The sequence below is a fragment of the Pristiophorus japonicus genome, chromosome 19 (assembly GCF_044704955.1).
Source record: "Pristiophorus japonicus isolate sPriJap1 chromosome 19, sPriJap1.hap1, whole genome shotgun sequence".
Classification (NCBI taxonomy): domain Eukaryota; kingdom Metazoa; phylum Chordata; class Chondrichthyes; family Pristiophoridae; genus Pristiophorus; species Pristiophorus japonicus.
The window spans coordinates 69,036,993-69,051,081 of NC_091995.1; the positions used below are offsets into that span (position 1 = coordinate 69,036,993).

The following is a 14,089-nucleotide window of genomic DNA, read 5'->3' on the forward strand; positions in this document are numbered from 1 at the left end:
TCATTTCTACTTGTGGTCCAGTGTCAAATTTTTTATCTTACAATACTTCTGTGAAGCACCTTGGAACGTTTCACAATGTTAAAGGCGCTATATAAATACAAGTTGTCGTAATGGCTACTAGATCAAACCCATTTTTTTCCATTTGTGCCATTAATTCTGATGGGATTGGACAGGTTAGATGCAGGAAGAATGTTCCTGCATCATTTGGAAAGCAGTGACAGGATCGGTCCAAGTCAGCATGGATTTATGAAAGGGAAATCATGCTTGACAAATCTTCTGGAATTTTTTGAGGGTGTAACTAGTAGAGTGGACTAGGGAGAACCAGTGGATGTGGTGTATTTGGACTTTCAAAAGGCTTTTGACAAGGTCCCGCACAAGAGATTGGTGTGCAAAATCAAAGCGCGTGGTATTGGGGGTAATATACTGACGTGGATAGAGAACTGGTTGGCAGACAGGAAGCAGAGAGTCGGGATAAACAGGTCCTTTTCAGAATGGCAGGCAGTGACTAGTGGAGTGCCGCAGGGCTCAGTGCTGGGACCCCAGTTCTTTTCAATATAGATTAACCATTTCGATAAAGGAATTGAGTGTAATATCTCCAAGTTTGCAGATGACACTAAACTGGGTGGCGGTGTGAGCTGTGAGGAGGATGCTAAGAGGCTGCAAGGTGACTTGGATAGGTTAGGTGAATGGGCAAATGCATGGCAGATGCAGTACAATGTGGATAAATGTGAGGTTATCCATTTTGGGGGCAAAAACACGAAGGCAGAATATTATCTGAATGGCGGCAGATTAGGAAAAGGGGAGGTGCAACGAGACCTGAGTGTCATGGTTCATCAGTCATTGAAAGTTGGCATGCAGGTACAGCAGGCGGTGAAGAAGGCAAATGGTATGTTGGCCTTCATAGCTAGGGAATTTGAGTATAGGAGCAGGGAGGTCTTACTACAGTTGTACAGGGTCTTAGTGAGGCCTCACCTGGAATATTGTGTTCAGTTTTGGTCTAATCTGAGGAAGGATGTTCTTGCTATTGAGGGAGTGCAGCGAAGGTTCACCAGACTGATTCCCGGGATAGCTGGACTGTCATATGAGGAGAGACTGGATCAACTGTGCCTTTATTCACTGGCGTTTAGAAGGATGAGAGGGGATCTCATAGAAACATATAAGATTCTGACAGGACTGGACAGGTTAGATGTGGGAAGAATGTTCAGGACTAGTCTTAGGATAAGGGGTAGGCCATTTAGGACTGAGATGAGGAGAAACTTCTTCACTCAGAGTTGTGGAATTCCCTGCCCCAGAGAGTTGTTGATGCCAGTTTATTGGATATATTCAAGAGGGAGTTGGATATGGCCCTTACGGCTAAAGGGATCGAGTGGTATGGAGAGAAAGCAGGAAAGGGGTACTGAGGGACTGATCAGCCATGATCTTATTGAATGGCGGTGAGGGCTCACAGGGCCGAATGCCCTACTCCTGCATCTATTTTCTATGTTTCTGTCTTGTTACCGATACTTTGTTCATTCAGATATAGTATTTTTAATTTGATCTTTTTACTATTTTGCACCGATGTGGCCTTGGTTGCCAGTGTCTGATTACCGTTGTTAAACTCTGTCCCTTCCTGACACAGTCTGTTTCATTTTACCCAAATCGCTACTCTGCTCTACAGCTGTGACTTTTTTCTTTAGACATATACATTTACCCTTGCCTGAACCCTTCCTCCTCCTTTTTAGTTTAAAGCCCTATCTGCCACCCTAGTTATTTGATTCGCCAGAACATTGGTCCCAGCGCCGATTAAGTGGAGTCAATCCCAACGGAACAGCTCCCTCTTTCCCCAGTACTGGTGCCTGTGCCCCATGAACTGAAACTACTGCCTCCCACATGCATTGAAATCTCTAATCTGTTTGTCCCTATGCTTATTTGCATATGGCTCAGTTAGTAATCCAGAGATTCTTATTTTGAGGTTCTGCTTTTTAATTGGTACACTAGCTCGCCAGACTCCCTCGGCACAACTTCATTCCTGGTTCTACCTATGCTGTTGGTTCCTACATTGACCATGACAACTGGATCCTCCCCCTTCTCCAGTAGCGAGGAGTGGTCCTTAACCCGGTCACACTAAGCTGCACGTCCACGCAGCCGCCTGGAGGTGGGACTGGCTTCTCAAATGGCAGATTAGGGGGAACATTGCGGACAGGCAACACCGCTTTCAGGACACCCGGTCGTGGCTGCAGAGAAACAATATCCACCTGACGATACTATTGCCGACTGCATCCCTCTCTCCACCCCCCCCCCAGTCTCGGAGCGCGAATGCCGTGGTCAGTTTGCCCATCCTCCCGGCAATCTTCATTCTCATCCACACCATTAGCAAGTAACGTTCCCTCTGGCCGCGCAACCCAGAGGTTTTGCGCATGCCACGCACCCAACAAAAATGAGGGGGAACATAAGAACATAAGAAATAGGAGCAGGAGTCGGTCATACGGCCCCTCGAGCCTGCTCCGCCATTCAGTAAGATCATGGCTGATCTGATCATGGACTCAGCTCCACTTCCCCGCCCGCTCTCCATAACCCCTTATCCCCTTATTGTTTAAGAAACTGTCGATTTCTGTCTTAAATATATTCAAAGACCCAGCTTCCACAGCTCTCTGAGGCAGCGAATTCCACAGATTTACAACCCTCGAAGAAATTCCTCATCATCTCAGTTTTAAATCGGCAGCCCCTTATTCTAAGATTATGCCCCTAGTTCTAGTCTCCCCCATCAGTGGAAACATCCTCTCTGCATCCACCTTGTCAAGCCCCCTCATAATCTTATATGTTTCGATAAGATCACCTCTCATTCTTCTGAATTCCAATGAGTAGAGGCCCAGTCGTAAATATGGAAAGCAAAACTGCATGCAGTATTCCAGGTGTGGCCTCACCAATACCCTGTGAGGAAGCAAGACTTCCCTGCTTTTATACTCCATCCCCTTTGCAATAAAGGCCAAGATACCATTGGCCTTCCTGATCACTTGCTGTACCTGCATACTAACCTTTTACATAAGAACATAAGAATTAGGAACAGGAGTAGGCCATCTAGCCCCTCGAGCTTGCTCCGCCATTCAATAAGATCATGGCTCATCTGGCCGTGGACTCAGCTCCACTTACCCGCCCGCTCCCCATAACCCTTAATTCCCTTATTGGTTAAACATCTATCTATCTGTGATTTGAATATATTCAATGAGCTAGCCTCAACTGCTTCCTTGGGCAGAGAATTCCACAGATTCACAACCCTCTGGGAGAAGCAATTCCTTCTCAACTCGGTTTTAAATTGGCTCCCCCGTATTTTGAGGCTGTGCCCCCTAGTTCTAGTCTCCCCGACCAGTGGAAACAACCTCTCTGCCTCTACCTTGTCTATCCCTTTCATTATTTTGAATGTTTCTATAAGATCACCCCTCATCCTTCTGAACTCCAACGAGTAAAGACCCAGTCTACTCAATCTATCATCATAACATAACACCCTCATCTCCGGAATCAGCCTAGTGAATCGTCTCTGTACCCCCTCCAAAGCTAGTATATCCTTTCTTAAGTAAGGTGACCAAAACTGCATGCAGTACTCCAGGTGCGGCCTCACCAATACCCTGTACAGTTGCAGCAGGATCTCCCTGCTTTTGTACTCCATCCCTGTCGCAATGAAGGCCAACATTCCATTCGCCTTCCTGATTACCTGCTGCACCTGCAAACTAACTTTTTGGGATTCATGCACAAGGACCCCCAGGTCCCTCTGCACCGCAGCATGTTGTAATTTCTCCCCATTCAAATAATCCTTTTACTGTTTTTTTTTCCCCGGGTGGATGACCTCACATTTTCCGACATTGTATTCCATCTGCCAAACCTTAGCCCATTCGATTAACCTATCTAAATTTCTTTGCAGCCTCTCTGTGTCCTCTACACAACCCGCTTTCCCACTAATCTTTGTGTCATCTGCAAATTTTGTTACACTACACTCTGTCCCCTCTTCCAGGCCATCTATGTATATTGTAAACAGTCGTGGTCCCAGCACCGATCCCTGTGGCACACCACTAACCACCGATTTCCAACCCGAAAAGGACCCATTTATCCCAACTTTCTGCTTTGTGTTAGCCAGCCAATTCTCGATCCATGCTAACACATTTCCTCTGACTCCGCGTACCTTTATCTTCTGCAGTGACCTTTTGTGTGGCACCTTATCGAATGCCTTTTGGAAATCTAGATGCACCATATCCATCGGTACACCTCTATCCACCGTGCTCGTTATATCCTCACAGAATTCCAGTAAATTAGTTAAGCATGATTTCCCCTTCATGAATCCATGTTGCGTCTGCTTGATTGCACTATTCCTATCTAGATGTCTCGCTATTTCTTCCTTAATGATAGCTTCAAGCATTTTCCCACTACAGATGTTAAACTAACCGGCCTATAGTTACCTGCCTTTTGTCTGCCCCCTTTTTTAAACAGGCGTTACATTAGCTGCTTTCCAATCCGCTGGTACCTCCCCAGAGTCCAGAGAATTTTGGTAGATTATAATGAATGCATCTGCTATAACTTCCGTCATCTCTTTCAATATCCTGGGATGCATTTCATCAGGACCGGGGACTTGTCTACCTTGAGTCCCATTAGCCTGTCCAGCACTACCCCCCTAGAGATGGTGATTGTCTCAAGGTCCTCCCTTCCCACATTCCCGTGACCAGCAATTTTTGGCATGGTTTTTGTGTCTTCCAATGTGAAGACCGAAGCAAAATAATTGTTTAAGGTCTCAGTCTGGGGGTACTTGTGTTTCATGCACAAGTACCCCCAGGTTCCGCTGTACTGCTGCACTTGGCAATCTTTCTTCATTTAAATAATAACTTGCTCTTTGATTTTTTTCTGCCAAAGTGCATGACCTCACACTTTCCAACATTATACTGCATCTGCCAAATTTTTGCCCACTCACTTAGCCTGTCTATGTCCTGCATATTTTTTGTGTCCTCCTCACACATTGCTTTTCCTCGCATCTTTGTATCGTCAGCAAACTTGGCTATGTTACACTCTGTCCTTTCTTCCAAGTTAATATAGATTGTCAATAGTTGGGGTCCCAGCACTGATCCCTGCGGCACCCCACTAGTTACTCGTTGCCAACCCGAGAATTACCATTTATCCCGACTCTCTGTTTTCTGTTAGTTAGCCAATCCTCTATCCATGCTAATATATTACCCCCAGCCCCGAGAACTTATATCTTGTGCAGTAGCCTTTTATGTGGCACCTTGTCCAAATACACCACATCCACTGGTTCCCCTTTATCCACCCTGTTCGTTACATCCTCAAAGAACTCTGGCAAATTTGTCAAACATGACTTCCCCTTCATAACTCCATGCTGACTCTGCCTGACTGAATTTTGCTTTTCCAAATGTCCCGCTCCTGTTTCTTTAATAATGGACTCCCAACATTTTCCCAACCACAGATGTTAGGCTAACTGGAAGATAGTCAGTAAGTACCTGGTACCTGTTGGACAGTGGCACAGGCTGAGGCTCTTGCACCACTGCAACCGTGTGAGTCACAGTCACATCCTCCCATCCCTGAATGGTTACAGCACAGAACGAGGCCATTCGGCCCGTCGAGACCATTTCAGCTAGTCATACTCTCCGTCCTTTCCCTGTAGCCCAGCAAATATTTCTCATTCGGGTACTGATCCAATTCCCTTTTGAAAGCGACGACTGAGTCTGCCTCCCCCTTTCAGGCCGTGCATTCCAGACCCTGACCACTCGCTGCGTAAAAAGGTTTTTTCTTGCGTCGTCTTTGGTTCTTCTGCCAATCACCTTAAATCTGTGTCCTCTGGTTCTCGACCCTTCCGCCAATGGGAACAGTTTCTCTCTATCTACTCTGTCCAGGCCCCTCATATTTTGAACACCTCGATCCAATCTCAACCTTCACTGCTTGAAGGAGAACAACTCCAGCTTCTGCAGTCTATCCACATAACTGAAGTCCCTCATCCCTGGAATCATTCTCGTAAAGCTTTTCTGCACCCTCTCTAAGGCCTTCACATCCTTCCTAAAGTGCGGTGGCCAGAATTGGACACAATCCTCCAGTTGAGGCTGAACTAATGTTTTATAAAGGCGCCATCTTCAACAATTTGTGCACCTATCCCTTTAGAATTGTAGCCTTCAGTTTATATTGCCTCTCCTCATGCTTCCTACCAAAATGAATCACGAACCAAATGTAAACCACGACCTAACCTAATGGGTGTGACTGCCTGCAGAGTGAAAATGTCCAGGTAACCCTCCCCCTCCCCAATACATCCCAGTGTTTGAATGTCGCAGCACAACTCTGAGCCGGAGTTCCTCGAGGTGCAGTCACTTACTGCAGCTGAGGTTGCCTGGGATCACGCTGCTCTCCTCAAACTGCAGATAAGCACACCCCTGCACGGCAATCTCTATCTCACCTTCTTTTATATATTTCATTGCAGTTTTAAGTAGGGGAGGGGGAGGGGGAAGGGTCGTTCCGCGGGGAGGGGGGGGGGGGGGTCAGCCGCGGTGTTTATTTTTAGTTTTTTTAAACTAATTAATGTAACTAGTTTTAATTATTAATTTAATAAAGTATTAGTTCTAGGTTGCTAGGTTAAAATATTTACTGCTTGGAGCTTGTACAAAGCACCACCAGTGTTAAAGGCAACAAGGAGCACCTCCTCCGGCCCCAGTTCCCCCTCCACCCCCCTCCCCCATCCCACTGCTCACATTGCCATCAGCAGTCTGTGCTGTGATTGTCTCGTTCAAGGATTCCTGCATTGTGATTTCCTCCGTCAGGGGATTCTGTACTCTGATTGGTTTGTTGAGTGGATTGTGTGCTGTGATTGGCTAGACCGGCCCAGCTGACCACGGTGGGGAAGCGCTGTTGTCTCTGGCTCCAGGATCTGTGCATGGACCTGAGGAACATCGAGCGTGGCCGCAGTGAGCTGCGGTTCCGGGGAGTGAAGGGGACGACGGGCACTCAGGCCAGCTTCCTGCAGCTCTTCGAGGGCGACCATGGCAAGGTGAGTGGTGCCAGCTACTGTGGGAACGGGCAGCACATTTATCACCAAGCGTCGCTTCATAAATAGCAACGGGAATCCTCATACCCCACCCCGCTCCCCGCCCACGCTCTCCCGCCCGTCCGCGCTCCCCGCCCGTCCGCGCGCTCCCCGCCCGTCCGCGCGCTCCCCGCCCGTCCGCGCGCTCCCCGCCCGCGATCTCCCGCGCTCCCCGCCCGCCCGCGCGCTCCCCGCCCTCCCATGCTCCCCACCCACTCGAGCTCTCCCACCTGCCCGCGCCCTCCCCTCACGCCCGCACTCGCCGCCCCCGCCCCCGCCCCCTCCTCTATCTCTCCGGTATGTGCCTCCATTCTCACTCATGCTGCAGTTTTGGTTGCTGTTACGCTGCTGGTTCTTTCACTTGCAGCCGTGTTCCCTCTACAACCTCCCACTGTTCGCTCTCTCACACTCTGCATTGCTGCTCTCATGCTCTCTCTGCCTCCCTTTCTCTCAGGTTGAAGAGCTCGATCGACTGGTGACTGAAATGGCAGGATTTAAGCAGTGAGTATGATCTGTGTGATCACTAAATCGGTTCTCCCCCCCCTCCTCCCCCACCCCCCCTCCTCCAGTGTGATCAGTGATTCCATTCTTCCCATCCCCCGCCCCGTGTGAACATAATGTAAGAATTACGCGCAGGAGTCAGTTATTCGGTCCCTCTAGCTTGCTCCGCCGTTCAATGAGATCATGGCTGATCTTTTACCTCAACTCCACTTTCCCGCACTATCCCCATATCTCTTGATTCCCTTAATATCCCAAAATCTATCGATCTCTGTCTTGAATATACTCAACGACTGAGCCGCCACAGCCCTCTGGGGCAGACAATTCCTGAGATTCACCACCCTCTGAGTGAAGAAGTTTCTCCGCATCTCAGTCCTAAATGGCCGACTGTTTATCCTGAGACTCTGACCCCTGGTTCTCGACTCCCCAGCCCGGGGAAACATTCTCCCTGCATCTACCCTGTCAAGCCCTGTAGGAATTTTGTATGTTTCAATGTGATCACCTCTTATTCTTCTAAACTTTAGAGAATATAGGCCTAGTCTACTCAATCTCTCCTCGTAGGACAATCCCCCCATTCCAGTAATCAGTTTGGTGAACCTTTGTTGCGCTCCCTCAATGGCAAGTACAGGTACAATGTCCATAATCCTCGGGACCGAGTCCGTGCTGGATGTGGGGTTTTTCTGGATTTCAGACAAGAAAATCCGGAATCCTTGACCGAATCCGTGCCGGTATTTCGGACCTTGCCGCTCGCACTGGTGCTCGGCTATCCGGAGCCGAGAGGAAGGAGTCCCGACCCCAGTGATCGCTCAACCCCCTCCAGGTCGGAACAGTGAGCGCGGTGGCTAGTCATCGATGAGCGGGTCCCTGGGTGAGTGCGGACCGTTGGTGGGCTGTGTGAGCTGCTGAATTTCCATCACTCGCTCATCCCCTCTACACCCTACATTCCCGCCGCCCGCAGCCCTCCATTTCCTCGTCCCTCGCTGCCCGATATCGCCATCTTGGCCACCTCAAAATGTCTGTTTTTTGGAGAATTCCGGATCCCAGAGAATAATTCTGGATTCCGGACAACTCCATCCATGATGCGCAAAATATCCGGTTTTCAGACTATTCTGATTTTGGGAGTTCCGGATTCGGGACGTTGTACCTGTATATCCTTCCTTGGGTAAAGAGACCAGAACTGTACACAATACACCAGGTGTGGTCTCACCAGGGCCCTATATAATTGCAGTAAGACGTCTTTACTCTTATACACAAATCCTCTTGTAATAAAGGCTTTCTTAATTGCTTGCTGTACCTGCATGTTAACTTTCAGTGATTGGTGTACAAGGACACCCAGGTCCCCCTGAACACCAACATTTCCCAATCTCTCAGCATTTAAAAAATATTTTCCTGTTCTATTTTTCCTATCAAAGTGGATAACTTCACATTTCTCCATATATTACATTTGCCATGTTCTTGCCCACTCACGTAGCCTGTCTATATCCCCTTGAAGCCTCTTTGCATCCTCCTCGCAACTTACATTCCCACCTAGCTTTGTATCATCAGCAAACTTACATATTACATTTGGTCCCCTCATCCAAAACATTGATATAGATTGTGACTAGCTGGGGCCCAAGCACCGATCCTTGTGGCACCCCACGAGTTACAGCCTGCCAAACCCAAAATGACCCATTTATTTCTATTCTGTTTTCTGATCGTTAACGAATTCTCAATCCATGCTAGTCTATTAGTCCCAATCCCATGGGCTAGATTTTACACTCCGGCGTGAGCAGGAAAAATAGGTTTTCAGATCGCTGGCTTCTCGACCATTCTCTCAGCATCTAGTTTCCATTTTTGAAATTGGGCGTAACCGCAAGCGATATGAAATGGGCGTTAGCGTTAAATCTCTGACCTTCTGCCGTAAAGTGTCGCCGTCCTTAGCAACGGCATGGCAACGCTCGATTACTGCGATTCAGGAGGTCAAGGGTCATCATGACATGCGCAGGAGAGGAGACAGAGGGGGCTGAGAGGGACTGAAAGAGTGTGTGGGTGTGGTGTGTGCTTGTCTGGCTGTTGTGGGAGGCACGAGGGAGATTCACCAGCATCAAGAACATAGTCGGCCCTGAGTTTTTGGCCAACAAATAATACATAACATGGAAGGGATGAAGGAGGCCCTGGAGCTGGTAGCCAGGAACATTGGTGGCAGAGGGCTCCCAGTGGTCCCGGAGCACCGCATTGCGCCCCAAGGTGCCGCACCCCCATTGTCAACTACACGAGAGCCAGGAGCAACATCTTGCTTCTAGCTTGGAGCACGTTCCTACCTCGGGACCGTCCTCTCCCGTATCCATCCAAGCAGCGGTTCGGCTATCACCGCCCCCCCCCCCCGCCAATGAAGCATCGCCTGAGGAACTTCTCGGCCAGGCAGCTTGCAGTCAGAAGGGGAAGGGGTAGAGGTGAGGAGGAGAAGCGGGGGGTGGAGGGTTGGTTTTTACAGAAATACTGATGATTTCAGACAAATGTTCGGTTGAAATGTTTTTTATTTAACAAAACTTTGTTGTGCATTGGTTCAGATAGCTGCACTGTTACACGCTGGTGATTCCTTAACATTAAAGGGTATAATTACACTTAACTTCAATCAACTTAAACTTTAACTGTCACAAAGGTGATGCCCACCATTGATGTATGATCTGCACACTCTTGTAAATAACAGCAAAGTTCTTTCAGGCAAAGCGATCATTGATGAGCTCCTGACGTAAGACTCTTGTAGCGATCATGCTACCATGGGCCCTTTCATGCAGTCTACAGGGGGGCAGGGGCATGGCTTCAGCGTCAGCCTGATTGTCTGGGCCGATGTCAGCGTCCGCCTCCTCATCTTCCTCTTCCCCCTCCCCCCCCCCCCCCCCCCCCCTCTGGTGAGGTGGATTGTCAGACTCTTAAGGCAATTCTTGTCCCCTCCTGATAGCCAAGTTGTGCAGCATGGAGCACACCACCATGAATTGAGCTACCTGCTCAGGGTGGTATTGGAGCTTGCCTCCTGAGTGGTCCAGGCATATAAAGCGCTGCTTCAGCACTCCAATGGTTTTCTCCATGATATTGCGAGTGGTTCTGTGGCTCTCGTTGTATCGCCTCTCGGCTTCAGTGTGGGTGTCACGCAGGGGGGTCATCAGCCAGGTGGCGAGGCCATATCCTTTGTCACCAAGCATCCAGCATTGACCTTGTGGCTGATTGTTAAACAAGTCAGATACAGTGCTCTCACACAGGATGTGAGCATCATGGATGCTGCCCGGAAATTTAGCATTCACTGTCATTATAATTTGCTGGTGGTCGACAATGAGTTGGACATTCAGGGAGTGGAATCCCTTGCGGTTCCTGAAAACCTCTGCATCCTGAAAAGGTGCCCGCATGGCGATGTGCGGTCAGTCTATGCTCCCTGCACCTTGGGGAAGTTTGCAATTCTGGAGAATCCGAAAGCCCTCTCATGCTGTGCCTCCTTGGTGCGGACAGGGCTTCAGTGACCTGTCCAATGCAGCAATGTGCGGCATGCTGCAAATGCCCGCAAATGTCGCCTGAAAATAACACGATGCGTAGAATGACAGTGCTGCGGTGACTTTGACCTCGACTGCAGTACTGATGGTGCAGGCAGGCTGCAGATCTCCCCTTATGAGCTGGCATATCTCAGTGATAACCTCTTTGTGGAAGCGCAGTCTCCGAAGGCAGGTGGTGTCGGGCAAGTCGAGGTAAGAATGCTTTTCCCTGTACTTGCGGGGGGTGTAACGTCTGGTCCTCCTCATCAGTCTGGCATGTCTTACATTGGGCGCATAATGCTGTGGAGAGTACCTTCAGCCATCTCGAGTCTGCAGCATGTAATTGATCATCAATAGCCCTCTGTTTCCACCGATTGGTCACAAACAATGAATGTCTCGTCGAAGACACCTATTAAATTCCAATCATTCGCAGTATGGTAAAGATGTTTGTACAGATGTTCACATCACCTCCAGAGTATATACGAACTCCCCCGAGGTTGAAGCAGAGCAGCCTTTTAAATGATGCGACATGTGATGTAGAACATGGTGTCCATAACGCTGTGAGTAGTTCCGGTTAGTTCCACTTTTTCCGGGTGGTTTTTTGGGCGAGCGATATTGTGGGCGATATGTGTGCGAGGTGGTGAAAGTAATGCTGGGCGATGATCTGGCCGTTAGTTTCGGCAAATGTGATCTTTAGGACAAAAAAAAGTGGGCGGGCGGTATCATTGAATCTCGGCGTTAATTCCGTGTGGAAACGTAACACTGGCAATATTATGGGCGTTAATTTCGCCCGTTCTGATGATTCTGCTCCAAAAAAGAGGGCGGGTGGTATTTTTTCCCGCCATAAGTAGGGGAAAGTAACGCTCGGTGATAAGAGTCCGAAAAATGCCCGTCAGTTTCCATTTTATGGCTATATGGGCGTTATACGTCATTTCAGCGGTAAAATGGACGCTAAGTGAGCGTTAAGCATGCACAAAACATGGAAAATCTTGCACCATGAGTCCTGATTTCGATAAATAACCTCTTGTGTGGCAACGTATCGAATGCCTTCTGAAAATCCAAATACACTATACCTCCTTATCTATTCTAAGTTACAACCTCAAAAAACTCAACAGATTTGTCAAACATGATTTCCCTTTCATAAATCCATGTTGACTCTGCTCAGTCCTATTACTCTTTTCTAAGTGCCCAGTTACCACGTCCTTAATAACAGATTCGAGCATTTTCCCTACTAATGTCAGGCTAACTGGTCTGTAGTTCCCAATTTTCTCTCTCCCTCCTTTCTTAAATAGCATGGTTACATTTATAACCTTCCAATCTGTGGGAACTGTTGTAGAATCTATGGAATTTTGGAAGATGACAACCAATGCATCCACTATCTCTGTAGCCACCTCTTTCAAGACCCTAGGATGCAGGCCATCAGGTCCAGGGGATTTATCAGCTTTCAGTCCCATTCATTTCTCCAGCACTCTTTTTTTACTAATTTCTTTCAGTTCCTCATTCTCACGAGACCCCTGATACTCCACTATTTCCGGGAGGTTTTTCGTGTCTTTTGTGAAGACAGACACAAAGTATTTGTTTAATTTCTGTGCCATTTCCTTATTCCCCATTATAATTTCTCCTGTCTCAGCCTGTAGGGGATCCACATTTACTTTCCCTAAATCTTTTCCATTTTGCACACCTATAGAAGCTTTTACAGTCTGTTTTTATGTCTCGCTAGTTTACTCTAATATTCTATTTTTCCTTTCTTTATCAATTTCTTGGTCCCCCTTTGCTGAATTCTAAAAACCCTCCGAATCCTTGGGCTTCCTGCTCTTTTTGGCAACATTATAAGCCTCTTCCTCTGATCTAATACTATCTTTAACTTCTCTTGTTAGTTATTTTTCCTGTAAGGTTTTTGTGCCTTAAAGGAATATATATTTGTTGTAAATGATGTATTAATTCTTTAAATACTAGCCATTGCTTGTCTACCGTCATACCTTTTAATATAGTTTCCCAATCTACCTTAGCCAACTCTCCCCTCATCCCTATGTAGTTTGCTTTCTTTAGATTTAAGACCCTTGTTTCGGATTTAACTAAATCACTTTCAAACATGATATAAAATTCTATCATTATGGTCACTCGTCCCTAAAGGCCCCTTTACTACAAGGTTATTGATTAACCCTTTCTCATTGCACAATACTAGATCTAGAATATAGCTTGTTCTCTAGTTGGTTCCTCAACATACTGATCTAGAAAACCATCGTGTATACATTCCATGAATTCACTCCACACTATTACTGCAAATTAGGTTTGCTCAGTCTATATGTAGATTAAAGTCCCCCATGATTATTGTATTACCCTTGTTATGCAACTGTAATTTCCTGATTGAGACTGTGCCCTACATTGCCACGACTGTTTGGGGCCTATAAACAACTCCCACCAATGTTTTCTACCCCTTGCTGTTTCTTAGCTCCACCCAAACTGATTCCACTCCTTGATCCACTGCCTTTATCCCACCCTTTATTATCAGGCTACCCCTCCTTTTCCATTTTGCCTATCTCTTCTCAAAGTTAAGTATCCTGGAATATTTAGTTCCCAACCTTGGCCACTTAGCAACCATGTCTCCGTAATGGCTATTGATCAAACCTATTCATTTCTATCTGCGCTATTAATTCATCTATTTTGTTGTGAATAAGAACATTAGAAATAGGAGCAGGAGTAGGCCATACGGCCCCTCGAGCCTGCTCCGCCATTCAATACAATCATGGCTGATCCGATCATGGACTCAGCTCCACTTCCCTGCCCGCTCCCCATAACCCCTTATCGTTTAAGAAACTGCTTATTTCTGTCTTAAATTTATTCAATGTCCCAGCTTCCACAGCTCTCTGAGGCAGCGAATTCCACAGATTTACAACCCTCAGAGAAGAAATTCCTCCTCATCTCAGTTTTAAATGGGCGGCTCCTTATTCTAAGATTATGCCCTCTAATTCCAGTCTCCCCTATCAGTGGAAACATCCTCTCTGCATCCATCTTGTCAAGCCCCCTCATAATCTTATACGTTTCG

The 14,089-nt window shown here is 47.4% G+C and overlaps 1 protein-coding gene across 2 annotated transcripts in view; it reads left to right on the forward strand.

Moving 5' to 3' along the window:
- Positions 1-14,089, forward strand: part of adsl (adenylosuccinate lyase) — a 38,315-nt gene that overhangs the window by 12,318 nt on the left and 11,908 nt on the right. For both annotated transcript variants that reach the window (XM_070861552.1, XM_070861553.1), the window contains exons 5-6: positions 6,835-7,006; positions 7,497-7,543. In XM_070861552.1, coding sequence (XP_070717653.1) covers positions 6,835-7,006; positions 7,497-7,543 — 219 coding nt within the window. The remainder of the gene's footprint in view (positions 1-6,834; positions 7,007-7,496; positions 7,544-14,089) is intronic.